Source organism: Helicoverpa armigera, chromosome 7 (genome assembly GCF_030705265.1).
Source record: "Helicoverpa armigera isolate CAAS_96S chromosome 7, ASM3070526v1, whole genome shotgun sequence".
In the NCBI taxonomy this organism is placed as follows: domain Eukaryota; kingdom Metazoa; phylum Arthropoda; class Insecta; order Lepidoptera; family Noctuidae; genus Helicoverpa; species Helicoverpa armigera.
In genome coordinates this window covers 5926411-5942094 of record NC_087126.1, presented here as the reverse complement: position 1 = coordinate 5942094, position 15684 = coordinate 5926411, and the positions used below count along the sequence as shown (strand labels likewise).

General features: G+C 35.1%; 4 protein-coding genes and 1 long non-coding RNA gene across 5 annotated transcripts in view; 3 read left to right on the top strand and 2 right to left on the bottom strand.

Moving 5' to 3' along the window:
* Positions 1–15684, bottom strand: part of Diap1 (Death-associated inhibitor of apoptosis 1) — a 141308-nt gene that overhangs the window by 79653 nt on the left and 45971 nt on the right. The gene's annotated exons all lie outside the window — the stretch shown is intronic.
* LOC135117077 (uncharacterized) lies at positions 40–2546 on the top strand. Its single transcript, XR_010276632.1, has 4 exons — positions 40–415; positions 519–659; positions 1113–1195; positions 2126–2546. It is a non-coding gene; the product is annotated as an uncharacterized LOC135117077 (long non-coding RNA).
* On the top strand, positions 5447–7679 carry LOC110383245 (3-ketodihydrosphingosine reductase). The gene is made up of 3 exons (XM_021344013.3): positions 5447–6086; positions 6230–6471; positions 6866–7679. The coding sequence occupies exons 1-3, from the start codon at positions 5543–5545 to the stop codon at positions 7067–7069; spliced, it is 990 nt and encodes a 329-aa protein (XP_021199688.3). The 5' UTR covers positions 5447–5542; the 3' UTR covers positions 7070–7679.
* Positions 7668–11827, bottom strand: LOC110383244 (uncharacterized). The gene is made up of 8 exons (XM_021344012.3): positions 11112–11827; positions 10813–10970; positions 9191–9299; positions 9028–9113; positions 8815–8955; positions 8614–8713; positions 8034–8186; positions 7668–7803 (listed from the first exon to the last, which is right to left on the bottom strand). Exons 1-8 carry the CDS (start codon positions 11704–11706, stop codon positions 7703–7705), a joined length of 1443 nt encoding a protein of 480 aa, XP_021199687.3. The 5' UTR covers positions 11707–11827; the 3' UTR covers positions 7668–7702.
* On the top strand, positions 14408–15547 carry LOC110383243 (pupal cuticle protein C1B). The gene is made up of 4 exons (XM_021344011.3): positions 14408–14550; positions 14758–14928; positions 15060–15215; positions 15298–15547. The coding sequence occupies exons 1-4, from the start codon at positions 14539–14541 to the stop codon at positions 15397–15399; spliced, it is 441 nt and encodes a 146-aa protein (XP_021199686.2). The 5' UTR covers positions 14408–14538; the 3' UTR covers positions 15400–15547.

Genomic DNA, 15684 nt, shown 5'->3' with positions numbered 1-15684 from the left:
GTAACTGAGACCTTTAAGTCAAGTCATTTTTTACACATAAACTTTATCACTTCACTTCACGACACTTAAATTGTTTTGATAGTATTTTTAATGTATTTGTATATGGGTTTATAACTGTTCTTGTCTTTTAATAACTGTTCAAGTGGCGGCGGGCGGGATGAAGAATCAAACTTAATTTTCAGTTCACACAGTTCACTAGCCAACACTAATCTGTCAAGTAGGAAGGTTTGGCAGTCAAAAATAAGATGCTCCATGGTTCCTTCTTGTGATTCACAATGGGGGCACGTATTACTCGTAATAATCCCAAGTCTAGCAAGGTGTGACGGTGCAGTATTATGGCCAAAGCGCAATCTATTTAACGTAGTGATAAAGTCTCGGCTGGCTTCTTTCAGTCTATTGTACCAGGGTCTAACAGGTAATCTTTCTTGAATACTTCCATACCACTTCCCTTTGATGTTTTGATCTTTCTTCCACATTTCTAACCATAAATTATGTACATTTTCATTAATACATTGCAGGAAATCAGTCATCGGAATTTCCATTGCATTTCTAACATCAACAGCATTATTACCATCATATGCGGTTTTATCAGCTATTTCATTGCCAGAGATGCCTCGGTGAGATGGTACCCACAGGAACGCAATTTCGATATGCTTAAGGTAATACTGATAAATTATTTCTTTGATAAAATACAAAATATAATTAGACTTAAATGAAATTGAAAGGTTAGCTAAAGATTTTATCAAGCTTAGTGAATCAGAAACAATCAAAAAGTATTTACAATGATCAAGCTGACGAATATATAATAATGCCCTATAAACCGCATATGCCTCTGCAGTGAATATATTACAAGTATTGTGCAGAACAAAGCTTCGAGAGAATTTTGAATGTGAATCGTATATAGCAGCATGCACATAATCGTTCCCCTTACTGCCATCAGTATAAATAACATAATAACTCTTATTTTCTGCCAAAAACTGCAACATTTCAAAATTATTATTAATTGAATTTTGCATTACTTTAATAGGATGTGTAATACTCTGATAAGAGAAGGAGTAACATGGCCATGGGCACTGTTTTCTAACACCAGTAAAACTATTCTCTGTTTCCAGCAATATTTTGGATAATGTTGGGGAATTGCCACTCAAGAGATCCTCTCCTGTTGTTAGTCTACTAGAATTAGTATTTACAAAAGGTACAATTTTATTTTTTATTTTCTTGTTATTTGCAGCAATTAGCTTAAGGCAGAATCTCCCTGCAAGTAGAATACGTCTCAAAATTAAGGGCATCAATTTAGTCTCCACTTCCATGGCCCTTATGGGAGTAGAGCACATTGCACCAGAAATTGTTCTCAAAGCTCTGTTCTGCAAGAGATCTAATTTATTTACATGAGTACTATTTATATACACTAGAGAACTATAATCGAAATGACTCCTAACTATACTTTTGTACAAAATTGACAATATTTTCGGGTCTGCCCCCCATGAAACACCTGCGAGACATTTCATTATATTTAAGCCTTTTAGAGCATTCTTTGATATGTATTTAATATGTTCCTCGAAAGTTAATTTTCTGTCGATTACTATGCCTAAAAATTTCTTTGAATTTACTGTGTTTATAATTTCTCCATTATAAATTACTTTTGAATTTGTATTTTCATTTCCAAATATCATGACACTGCTTTTGGAGGGGTTAATTTTTAAATGCAATACATCATTATAGTAGTGGAATAGTTCAGACAGGGCTTTGTTGATATTGTCAATCGCAATTTCTACATTATAATTACTAGTGTACAGAACAATATCATCTGCAAACTGCAGAATTTCTACATTACTATTTACAAATTTACATATTTCACTTGTGTATATATTATATAGCAAAGGAGACAGTGTAGCTCCCTGCATAGTACCTCTAGATGTAGATTTTGGACCATACAATGTATTATTGTGCCTTACATAGACTGTTCTATTTTTTAAGAAGTTAAATATCCATTTACACAGCTGACCAGGCACGCCAACCTAGACATAACTTCTACAAGTATAGTCGGATCTAAACTGTCAAATGCACCTTGAACATCTAGAAATACACAAACAGTGTTTAACTTTCTATCTTTTGCATGTTTCAGGTCAAAGATTAAAGAAGTGAAGCTGTCAGCACAACTTCGTCCTCGACGAAATCCATATTGAACATGTGGAATGATGCTGTTAGATTCCATATACCAATCTAAACGATTTTTGATCATGTTTTCAAATATTTTCCCTAGACATGAGGAGAGTGATATTGGTCTATAAGAGCTGGCCAACTTTGCAGGTTTATCTGGTTTGAGTATTGGAATGACACATTGTGTTTTCCATGACTGTGGAATACGTTTACGATGCCAAAGGAGATTAAGAACATTAAGAAATATTTTTTGCGCAGATTCATCTAAATTTTTAATAATACAATATGGAAAATCATCTAAACCAGGTGTAGTGTCTCTCCGAGATATCAAACTCATGTTAAATTCTGACCATGTAAAAGGATGTAATAAAAATTTTGAATTTAGATTGTCATTGTTTAATTCAAAAATACTGCCTAAATTATCAGAATCTTTTAAATTACTATTATCTGATAATTTATCTAGAAATGGAGAAACAAACTCATCACTGTATGATTTGTTGCCAGTTCTAATACCTTTAAACATTTTAAGATGATTCCAAATCTTACTTATAGGTGTAGTTCTATTAAAAGTGTTACATAAGTTATCCCAACCTATTCCTCTTTGTTCCGATATAGTTCTTTTCTTAAGCGCATCTTTTCTTTTGTAATCTAAATAATTCTCCATAGTAGACTCACTTCTATAAAGTTTTAATGCATTATAAGAGGCAATTACACTTTTTTCACAAATGTCATTCCACCAAGGAGCTGGAGGCCTGCTTTTAAAATTATTTAATTTAGTGAGTTTAGGAATTGTCATCTCTTTTAAAGTATCTAATCGAGAACAAAAATCATTATAGGTTGAAATAGGATCATACAATTTTAGGGCTAAATCATTGAATATTGTTTTGGAAATAGTTTTATACTTTATCCAATCTGCTTTTTTATATATAAATCTATCAACTGGGGGATTAATTTGATATTTATCTATTTGTAGAGTAATCTCTGTTATTGTTGGATAGTGATAACTACCCATGGCATCATCATGCACAGACCACTCGCATATTGATGCGAGGTTAGCACTAACAAAGCTAACATCAATTGCAGATGGATTTCGTCTCGGGTTATTAACAGTTGTAAAACTACCATCATTCAAAATACATAAATCCAAGTCATCAATGATATTAAATAAATCCTGACCTCTGCTCTTAGTGGATAGACAACCAAATGCAATGTGATGCGCATTAAAATCACCGCTGATAAAGATGGGCTTTGGAAGATCATTAATTATATTACGCAGTCTGTTGATTCGTAGGTGTCCACTAGAAGGAGGACAGTATACACAAAGAATAGTTAAGCTACCATGCACAGTAGATAAGGACAAAGCAACAGTTTGTATGTCTTCATAAAATCTAGTGTTTAAAACTGTGTACTTTAAGTATGGCTTAATTAGTATTGCTACACCATTATGAGCGTTATTGGAATTTTGATTATAAATATTATATCCAGGTATTCTAAAATTATGATCTTTAAACCATGTTTCGTTAAGTAAGCAAATGTCAATATTTTGTTTTTCTAAGAATTGAATTAATAAGGGTTTCTTACTATTGGCACTCTGTATGTTATACTGAGCAATACGTAGCTTAGATATTGTGTGACTTGGATCCATTACTTTAGATTTTTAAGTAAAGTTTCTTTAATACTGTTTATGGTAGTAGGCGTATTATCTCCTTATTACCTAGTTCCACCAATGTTTGCACCAGGGCCATGAGTACATCATTGCTGGCAACTATTTGTGCTTTGATGTCTACCTTAGGGACTTCCTTAGGTTTATTTACATTATGTACAGTATTATTTACAACAGGCTTATTTACAGAAGTATGTACAGACTTATTTACAGATGTATGTACAGACTTATTTACAGTTTTATTTACATTATTATCAACTAGTTTCATTTTTGGAGGTGAAAGAGGTGGAAATTGTGAAATATCAGTCATTTGTTGTTTTGTCATTGTTGCACTTGCGTAAGTTATTTTATTTTTCTTTTCTAAAATTTTGTTTAATTTAATTGGACACAATCTAGATATTGCCAGATGAGGCCCACTGCAATTGACACAGCAGATCTCTGTTGGTTTGTCACATACTTTGTATAAATGCTCACCTCCACAAATGGAACATCTTTGTTTACCATTGCATATTCTAGCAGAATGGTTAAATTTGAAGCAACGGAAACATTGCTGCAATGGGGGGACATATTCAAATACTCGGTATGAAAATAAATCATATTGTACATTGTCTGGAAGAATATTTGATAGAAAAGTTATGCTAACTGTTTGTAGTGGTACTCGCTCTTGTCCAACTTTCTTTGTGAATCTTCTTACAGCTATTATTTCATAGATTGAAGACAGTTTTGTATATAATTCTTTGTTAGAGATGTTTGCTGGTACAAATCTGATTATACCTGTTTTTTCTATTTGCGCAGCCGGAATAAATGCTTTCAAATCATGCTTGTTAAGAAAAGCAGTATTATTAATAAAATTATTAGCAGTATTATATTGCTTGAATATTACCGCTATTTTATTCGCATTAATGCGCTGTATGGCCGTCACCCCTTTTATTTCGCTAGAAAATATGTGGTTAAGGTAGATAGGGCTCTTATTTCCTATTCTATCCTTACTGTTGGTGGCTTCAATGAACACTTTAAAGTCCACATAAGGTGCATTTTCTGGATATAGTCTTTTATAATCGGGTTTGAAATATGGTGTATAGTCAGTACGCTCACCGCCGCCGCCATCACCACAGCAGTCCATCGCAGTCCCTTCGCCTCCGGCCTCAGACCGGGGACGTTTATGTGAGGTGGGCGGGTTATCCCCGCCCCCCTCATTTCCCACCATTTTCACGTTTTCCACACCTAGCACTTTTGTTTTAATTACTTTTACATAAAAAAACTAGCAAATGTTTAATAAAAACAAATTTTGAAAAAATCCTGAACCGCGCTTATTTAAAGTTCCCGCCAGAATCCGAAAAAAAAAATGAAAGAATGACGGGAATAGACTATTTTTGCCATAAAGAAAGATAGACAATAAAGATGAAATTAGAGTCCTTTGTTGAAAAAAATATTTCCTTATTTTATTTTATTTTTATTTATCTAAATAGAATCGTATTATTAAGATTATATTACCAAGAAAAAAATAATTAAGTGTACTAATATCGATTTGTTTAGCTATTATGATTACGACAATGTATGCTTGAAACGGAGCCCATACGTTAATTTGTAAGTGTCAATGTCAACAGACGTTTATCGGTTTATGTCATTTCAATCCAAATTCCGGCGGCACCGCCTTTTTCGTATCGTAATTTGTTTCGGCCTCCACGTTTCGTCTAGATTGTGTGAAAAACATTAATCATGCTTATTTATATTGCGTTGTTCCTGTTTGTCGTATGTGCCTTAGGACTTGTTGTACATTTTTCATTAGATAAAAAAGTTGTTTACAAGGATTTGAGAGGTAAACATGTAGTCGTAACTGGTGGATCAAGTGGAATAGGCAAAGCTGCTGCAGTGGAAGCAGCCAGACTGGGAGCTCATGTAACAGTTATCGGTCGTGATGTAGCAAAACTTACTGCAGCTGTAGCCGAGATAAACGCCAACTGCTCCGATAAAACTAACCAAAAAATTCAGTATGCGGCTCTAGATGTAACCTCTGATTATAAAGCTATAGAACAATGCTTTGCTTCGATAGAGGAGAAACAAGGTCCTATATTCATGTTGGTTAACTGTGCTGGTATGTGCATATGTGGCCAGTTTGAAAAAATGGAAATTGATGCCATAAAACAAATGATTGACTTGAACTACTTTGGTACCGCCTACCCTACCCGGTATGTTTTACCAGGAATGAAGAAAAGAAATGAAGGTCTTATTGTATTTGTGAGCTCAGAAGCTGCTTTGGTTGGTAAGTGTAAAATTATTACATCCATGTAGGATGAGAGATTGAAAACTCTATCTACTTGAAATAATAATAAAATTATTAATAAAAGAAAATTCCTAGATCATCAGTTCATTACTTTCTCTGACAAATACCTTCTAACTTTCCAGGTATATATGGATACAGCGCCTACAGTGCTGGCAAATGGGCCGTCCGTGGCTTAGCAGAGTCTGTGATTATGGAGCTTGTGGGCACCAGCGTAAGGTTGACAATAGCTTTCCCACCTGACACTGACACCCCTGGCTTGAAGAATGAGGAGCTCACAAAACCAGAAGAGACCAAACTTATATCGGGAACTGCTGGCCTGCACTCAGCTGAGGATGTTGGCAAACAAATGATTCATGATTCTCTTGTAAGTGTTGCTTAATATTTAAAAAAAAAAACATATAAGGTTAGACTTAGGGTTAGGCTGGAAGCTGACCCTAACATAGTTGGGAAAAAGGCTTGGAGGAGGATGATAAGGTTATAGACTGCTCATTGTATCACTTATAGTATGAGTATTTTGTTTTTTTTTTATTAAAATTTTTGTACAAAGTAAATAATAATTATATCTAGATAGAGATAGATATATCTTATTAAAAAACATTCCCCCCATATGAATTAAAAAGTTTCAGTAAAAACAAATGGGTTGTATGTTACTATGGAATATTCATCTGCAGTTGTGCCAAATTGTTATGACAGGTTTCAGAAATGAAACATTTTTTTAACTTTTCTTTATATTAATAATTTTCTTAATATTGTTTCAGGTTGGCAAGACCTATTCCGTATACAGCCTTTCTGGTACACTTCTAACAACTCTGTTTGGTGGTTCCATAGAGAATGGTTCCCAAGTAGCACTGCAAGTGTTCTCAATGGGATTTTTAAGAATCATCATGGTTGGCATCTTATTATCTTTTAACAAAATTGTAAGAGATGGTCTTAAAAAGAAGACTGATGTTAAAAGCAAATAAAATGTATATTTATATAAGCCACATATTATTTGCTTGACCTCTTGTATGTTGCTAGTTATAAAACAATAGAAAATCAATCTGTCTTGCATATTGCAGTCAAACATACAATGGGTAATAAATAAATGTTTTATATAAACATTCAACATATAATGTTGCTTACAAACTATGCCTTACATTATTAAAAGTACATAATCTATAATCTTAGTTAATCAAAGTCATAAATATAGTACTTATTATTTTTGTCAGTTTGTAGAGTAATCATTTTATTATAATGAGCAATAATTTTAATTTGGATATTCAATTTGAGTATGTGTCATATGTGGCTTAGAAACTGCAATGTCTTATGAACTTTAAACAGATTAATAAATTGTTGTAATGCCAAAAAATCTAACCACCGGAAAATATTACTAATTGCTATGGAAAATATTACAAAATACTTGTTCTATACAATTTCTAATAATCAAAAATAATATTTTTATAAGTTTTTTTTTTTCACTTTTATTTTTTAAGAGATAACAATATTCATAATTGAACTAAGTCATATTCATAACAGTATTAAGTACACAAATATTTTATTAAGGGATCAATAAATGCATTTTTGGGATTATAATTATTTTGTTATTATTTTGAATGTTAAGTATTGCATGGATTCTGTTGATACATCAGCTTGAAGCCATCGCCAACGTAGGATTCATCAGAACGAAACCATACTACAATGGGGCCTGCATTATTATCTGAAAACAAAAGAGAAAAGCTTTTTGTTTGTATGGACATAGAAATTCACATTACTATCTATTTCTAAAGCCCTGTAATGTAGAGGAGATAAATCCAATTTTCTCCTGAATTAGCGAGAACTGCTTCAATGTTACTGCATACAAAAGCTTTTTTTTTATTTGTCTCCTTTTCAAAATTTTCTCTATAAATAGCTATGTCAACAATAAATACTGAGAATATTCAAAGTTACCTGTAATAGGTGCATCCACAGTAAAATCCTGAAACACGGATCCGTCATTGAGGCGGTCTCCGCAAAGCCTTGTAGCAGTTATCAGCAACCAATCGTTGGGACAGTTCAGAATTTCCACTCCTGCCTGTCCCGGATAAATAACTGGTAATCCATCTGGAAGTAAATGGGATTAATTTCGTCATTTCGTCACCCACATTTAGTTGGCTATGATTTTGTAAATTGGCACTCCATCGTTGGATTTTATACTCTAACGAAAGTATAATGAAATTCAAGTGTCCAAGAAAAAAACTGAGTTTATTTCGTGACACCCACAAATGGCCTTCCAACGGCTTCAGAAGGATCACGAATTCGATCCCAATCCATTAAAATATTAGCGTAAACGTTCTGTCAGTATTCTGGGTGTAGGACGTGGATTAGCTTAGGACTAATTTAATAATGAAATCATTAAGTAATTTTGCTATAATGTCTATGTACAGTACCTAGTTATAACTATAAGGTGCACTAAATTACGCAGATTACAAGCATAATGATTCATTATGGTGCCTAATGACACTAATGTGGGTTTATTACGTGAACTTACATGTGTCGTAATTGACTATCTCCATGGTACCCGTGTTGGTGTATGTCACGCTACAAGTTTCTGCCTTACGCTCAATGCACATAGCGTAATTGAGATTGTTCTGAAACGTGACAATATATTAAAGGAATATAAATTTTTCATTATGTTACTGCCTTATAGGCTTTTCTTAAAAATATTCGGTAGGTATATCGATATACTTACTAAGTAACTTGGTGTTCTTGCAATAACGATGTCAGATTTATCTCGATAGTTGAAAGATTCTAAGTAGCCTTGAAGTTCTGTGTAGTATTGTAAGCAGCCTGAAGGCGCCGCGAGCTCATCGGACGAGGTCAATTGCGTTATCTAAGTAAAAGTCATTAATTAAGAGCTGTTCGCCTTTGTGAACCTTTTCAAAAAAATCTGCGTTGTAGGTACCTTTATAGAAAAAAGTCTGCTGTCGGAAGATACGGTTTGGAATGTTAAATAAATTGGCCCTTCGACGTCACCAACTTCAATATACACTGAAAAACAAATTGGCGTTAAAAATCTACACTTTAATTATTTGTATGCCGATTTTGTTAATGAGATAGATTCTTACCGTGTTGACCGGAATTGATTCCGCAAAGTATCGGTATTATGTTATTGAGATTTTGTCCTGAAACAATGAACTGGTCATATTGACATGATCCATCTGTTGGTGGAAGTAACTGAAAAAAACAATGTTATATCAGTATGTATTTAGGCATGTAGCTACTATACCTGCACATTCTACACACGCACACCTATATGTATAATCGCATTTCCCCCCGAACGAGTACGATTTTTTTAAAACAAAATAATACCTAATTTGTAAGTTATCCATTTACTATTAACATATGCTTAAATTCAATGAGGTGCTTCCTTACATGTAAAGTGTCCGGGTTTTCCCCGGACACTTCTTAAAACCCCGCCCGGACGGCCCCTAGAAAGTTCCATACACATACCTCAGTTAAAAATAGTTACTTTTTAATGATGTTACTTGGCAAGTTTTCATACACCTTGTTATAAACCTACTAAACGCAATGAATCAGGTATTTAATTTTCTATTAAAACTTGCCAAGTAATCATCATTAAAAAGTAACTATTTTTAACTGAGGTATGTGTATGGAACTTTTTACTTATTCAGATCTCACTTCTTTTATAGGCGAAGCATTCCCATATTATCGAACTTGGCAGTCTTTCACATTTTTGTTTTGGGTGGGATTTCATTTATTTTTGTAAGGTTGTTTATTTTTTTTTTCTTATGATGAAGTTAGTTAAAGAAATGTCTCATTTATACTATTTTTTAGATTTTTTAATATGCACTATGTTTCTTACAAAGAAATGAACTAAATGAACTAAATGGACTAGATTTACCAACTGACTGACATGACATGTTATCATATATTATGTTCGTGGATCAAAGTTACACATTCGTTATTTTCGAAAGTGATTCACACTTGGCCGTTTTCAGATTTTTACTTTACTTTGACTAAATACAAACCTTTGTACCATTCGAAGATATATTATATAAATATAGATAAATTTAGTTCGTTTTAGTTCCTTAGGGGTATAAATTTACACCGGGTATAAAACACCTTCATTATTTTGAAACCGACTCACACTTGGCCATTTTCAGATTTTTCCCTTTACCTTGACATAAAGACCTACCTCCATGCCAAATTTCAAGTCAACACGACCATTGGAAGTGGTCTAGGTTTTTGATGAGTGAGTCAGTCAGTCAGTGAGTGTATAGTAAAAATAGCGATTTTCTGACGTCAATATCTCAAGACCTACAATAGGTATATTAATGAAATTTTGTATTTTAGATAAGTGAGGGGGTCTCAACAGATACTAGAAATTTGATATGCCTAAATAAAATAGATTTTGAGTTACAGGGGGGTCGAATTTGGCCCGAAATGGTTCGTGTAATATAACCCACGGCCGGTGTGTCGCTTTTTTTGCTCGAACTTGGCGGACACACTGCCGTGTGTCTAGATGACGGACGTTGAAGATGTCACATCGTGATCTTATAATTAATTATCGATATTGTATTTGCTATTCAAAGTTGGCTTCTGCTAAATCCTTTGTAAGAAATAAACCTTACCAGGTTAAATGTTTATAGACGTGTGTTATTCATTTTCAAGTACCACTTCTGATCTGACCTCTAAGACTATAGTATCCAAATTAAACCTTACCTACCTCAAAATTAGAGAAGTCTAAACGTATCTGTTTTACGTCTTCAGAAGCTTTGTCCAATGCGAAAGCACAAGACAACCGTTCCGTGCTTGGTGAAGGGAAGTCAGGATTAGTGAACCAGCCCGATTCTGCCGCTGATCGGCCGTCACACGCAAATTGAGCTGGAATATTGACATTATCTTTCATATTTTAGCTAGCTAGATAAGTGCGAGAAGAAGAAAAGTGACAAAACTTTTACGTAGACAATGAAGTTACTGTGCTTTTCATTTGAAAAATACTGGCGTTGTTTGATTAGCACTTACTAACACAACACGTTCCATATCCGTCAGCACAAGTCCCCATTGTAGATCCACCAGATTCGATGCACTCAGCTTCAGGCAGACACGTTCCTTCTAAACCACTGCTGGATACACACGACACATGATCAAATTCCACTACCTGAAACACTTCTAAGAACCTCGTCTTAGATTTCGGTTTTGAATTTAACTGCTTCGATTGTCTCGGTTTCACTGCAGGACACTTTTTACGAACAAGTTTCCTTTTGGGACGTATTCTATGCAATACGTTTATATTTTCTATAGAATTATTGAAATTTAGTATCCGATCAGAAGGATTTAAATAGGAGACATTGTTATCACTCCTTATGTCGCCATTATGAGAGTCTGATGCCGTAAAATAATCGTTGCGTTTAAATTCAGATTTTTTGGGATCAATTAACACTAAAGGCATGAAATTATGCTCATTATTTTGGATGTAACTGGGTCTAAAATCTGTATTTGACGAATTGTGATAAGAGTTTCTCCTTTCAATGATAGTCGCGGAATACCACCGCTCTGACTTGGTGGACACTACGATGGCGCAGAGTATTAAAATGACGTGTTTATCAAAAGAATACATTTTAAGCACAAATGAATGCAAAGACCAGCCACTAATGCACGTACAAATGAATTGCAGTTAGTGTGACGATGCACTTGGCTTGCCCCGTGGGGACAGCGTGACGAATGTAATTATTGCCTAGAAATCGTTCTGGTTTGCTTATTTGTCCCATTTACTGAATAGCGGAATGATGTACCTACCTAAATTTACCATTGCTAGGTAGGTACCAATTTGTCTGACTACATCGTTTAGACATGTGCCATATCAAACTAACCAATTTAACGTACGTAGGTACCTACACATAATAGTCTGGGCTGACAGGTTTAGGTCATACAGATCAGTTTGTCATGAATAAAAGACAAGGCGAACCGCACCCTGTCTGACAATCTAACACGTGCTGATAATATGCTAATTGTATTAAATATTAGGCAAATGAAATATTCAGTTCTCGTATATTTATCTATTGACTAGTTATCGGCTAAGAAGCAAGAGTTCGATCAAAAGTTAAGCGCTCATTCAGAATTCCTTCGTGCTTTGGAAAACTTCGTCAAGATGTTTCTGACGGGTTGTTATGACGGGTGGTCAGTAGCCGGAATGTATATTATTATGTCCGGTAAGACTGGAAACTGATCCAAATACAGTTAAAGGGACGCCTAGGTTAACTATAAATCATATTATTCATTATTTTAATTTTAATAACTACTAAATGTTCTAATCATCATATCCTCTTTAGAATGTCTGTCGAGGGGATTTTGTGGTGCCTAGGTAGGTATCTACTTATTTTTCTTTTTATTCTTAGTGGGCCGAAAATCGATTTCAGTGGCGTGCACTTGGAGAGGCCTATGTCCAGCAGTGGACTGCGATAGGCTGATGATGATGATGATGATGATGATGATTCTTAGTGGACATATTATGTAAATCGATAAACTAGTTAGTTTCCTGATCATGCCTATATTTTTATGCTTTGACAATACGGCGTAATTAGGTTATACCCAAGAAACAAACTTGTTGAGTTTGAAGTAAGAAGTTCTAGATAAGTTTAATAATAATGTAGGCACCAAACTGGGCCAGAACAGCAATCAGTCCTATTATAAGTAATTCACCTATGTCACCTACGTATGAAACTTGACGAACTTGGTCTAGATATAAACGGAGATTATTGTTATTATCATGGGTACTAGGTAGGTATTGTTGGTTGGTTGTTTAGGTACCTACAGCCGAGGTGGGTCAGTAGGTACCTAAGTTCATACACTACCTACATACTGCGAAGGTACTTGCGTTACTTTTTTATGCTTAGGTACTTTCATATCCACTTATATAATGACGCAGTGTTTCTTGAAATTGCACTCAGTGACATTAGAAACCAATTACGGGACTAACTTACTATACTTACTTAAATTATTTGTTATATTAAATATTTTGGGTGTTCGTTCTGCAAAGTTTTAGGTACTGCAACGCATCTTAAATTATGAAGCTGGCCAAATAAATATAATTATGAACACACATGACCTGAAGTTGACATTATGAACATACAGTCAACTTCAGGTCAGTGGTAACAATTTTATAGGAAAATCGCACTTATAACTATTGAGTTAAGGTGCATGACCGTACCTACCTACTTTAATACTTACCTACTTGATATGCACTCGGGTGCCGTTTAAATAGCCCAATGTGGAATACGACATGGAATGGCTTCTTACACACAGAAAATTAGTACCTATCTAAATATTAGGGGTTAAAGTATGAAATTGCCGTTTTATTCTAGTAGGTTTTTGAATTGCCATAGAGTCTTCATGGTTTGAGGTTTTCGAATGAAACTTTTTTCACGTGGTTTCTGTGATCGATGTTCAATTGTTTTTGTTATTCAACTTAAACAAGAAAGATGGACACTGCGAAAATTTGAGTAATTTTTGAATATGAGTTCCGACGCGGAAGTAAACGGCAGAAACAGCCCGCAATATCAATGCTGCATTTGAAGAGGTGTCTGCTAATGAACGCACCGTGCGATTTTGGATTAAACGCTTTCGTGGTGGAAACTTCGACTTGAAGAACGAGCCATGAAAAAGACCGCCTGACAGGTGATTAACGAGAAATTAAGAGAGACGGTGAACGCCGATCCTAGTCAAACTACCCAGATACCCATCCGAAGACGAATAATGTTGAAAAAATTAGCAGTAAAACAGCCACGACTCATGAATCGACCTTCACCGTTATTGCTTCATGACAACGCGAGGCCTCATACAGCAAAAGAAACCGTTTTAACTCTTCAGGAACTGCAGTTGGAAACTATTCGTCTTCCTCCATATTCGCCAGACCTTGCTCTAACGGACGACCATTTTTTTTTGTGATTTAGACAATTATCTGCGTCACAAGAAGTTTCTTTCCAGGAGGCAAATCAAAATTCTTTCACACAGTTTGTGCAGTCTAGATCCTCAGAGTTCTATCGTAACGGCATACATGACCTTCTTATTAGATGGCCGCAATGTATAGATAATAATCGCAACTATTTTGATTAAATAAGTTTGTTAAAAATTAAAAAAAATTACAATTTAGATTTTCAGTACAAATCGGCAATTTCATACTTTAACCCCTATTATTTCAGCACGTTATTGACTTGCCGGCCGGCTGGTCAGGCTGCCTATGTATTGTCCTTGTTTACTTGCCACGCCCTGCGCACGCGCTTTTTCCAAAGCTCTACAGACACGCATACAATGAATGCTGTCATACATTATGTTGCGTATGCCTTATCACACATGTGTCCCTTCATTCTAACATACTGGGCCAGTATAAAAGGCTGACGCGCCTGCCGATTCAAACATATTGGTCTGAGCTTTGAGGGGTTGAACACTAAATATGCTTTTAAAAGTAAGTACCTCGATACCTATTAATTAGTTACAATTTATGCTTATGGTGTAATTAAATATATTCTATCACGTCAATAGAAATCCCTTCTTTGGCTCACAGAATAAGTGAAGGTGAAGCCAAATAAGTTTTTGGATGGAACTTTAAATGTTTCGTGGCTAAGCTTAAAGCATAACATCAGCACTAAAGCTATGTGTTTTCCTTTTCTAGTTATTACTTTTGGTGTGCCTGGCTGCCGCCGCCCACGCTGGGCTCGTGTCTCCTGTCTACAGTTCTCCCTATGCCTATGGAGGCTGGAACCCATACAGCTCCTACCCTGCTCAACCAGCAGTTTCTTCTCAGCATTCTAATATTCTGAGGTCACCGTTCAATCTTGGCCAGGTATATCATTGCTGTTTGATTCCACCCTAAGGAAATTTGTGTCTCTGAGGGTTTCTTGCGACTTTTTGTCTTCTTATTTACCTACTCGCCTATGTCTTTTCTAACGTTTGTTTTTTAAATATTTTAAATAGGTATCCACATACACGAAATCGATTGACACGCCTTTCTCAAGTGTCCGGAAAGCCGATGTCCGCGTGAGCAACCCCGGTGTCGCTATTTCTCCTGCGTACTCGCACGGTTTTGCTTCACCGCTGGTTTCCCATGTTGGCGTAGCTCCCGTCGCCAAGGTAAGCTTACTTAATAAAATGTGATTCGATATTACCTGATTATTTGCCGATTCAATTTTAATCGTTTGTTTTTTTCTCAAAGGTCGCTACTACGGCTGGTCTTCTAGGCGTAGCATATTCAGCCGCACCTACAGTCTCCCACATGACTTACACCAACGGACTTGGCCTCGCCTACGGCTGGTAATAACCAGTATGATAACGGTTGTTAGAAAGTTTATTTTTAAATTGTAAATGCATAGATGATTCCTCTTAATTTGTTACCTGTTAGTTGTTAACATAAATTATTTACCTTCGTGGTAGTATTTTTATGAATATATTATTTTCAAAAATAATCTGTTTTTTACTACACACACATGATTTAATAAAATTACTTTGAGCTTCAGATTAATCAGGAACGGAACACGTTCCAAGATTTCGTAGGGCTGGTTCCTTCAAAATGGGTTTATAAGTTTTGAAACTCACTGATTCG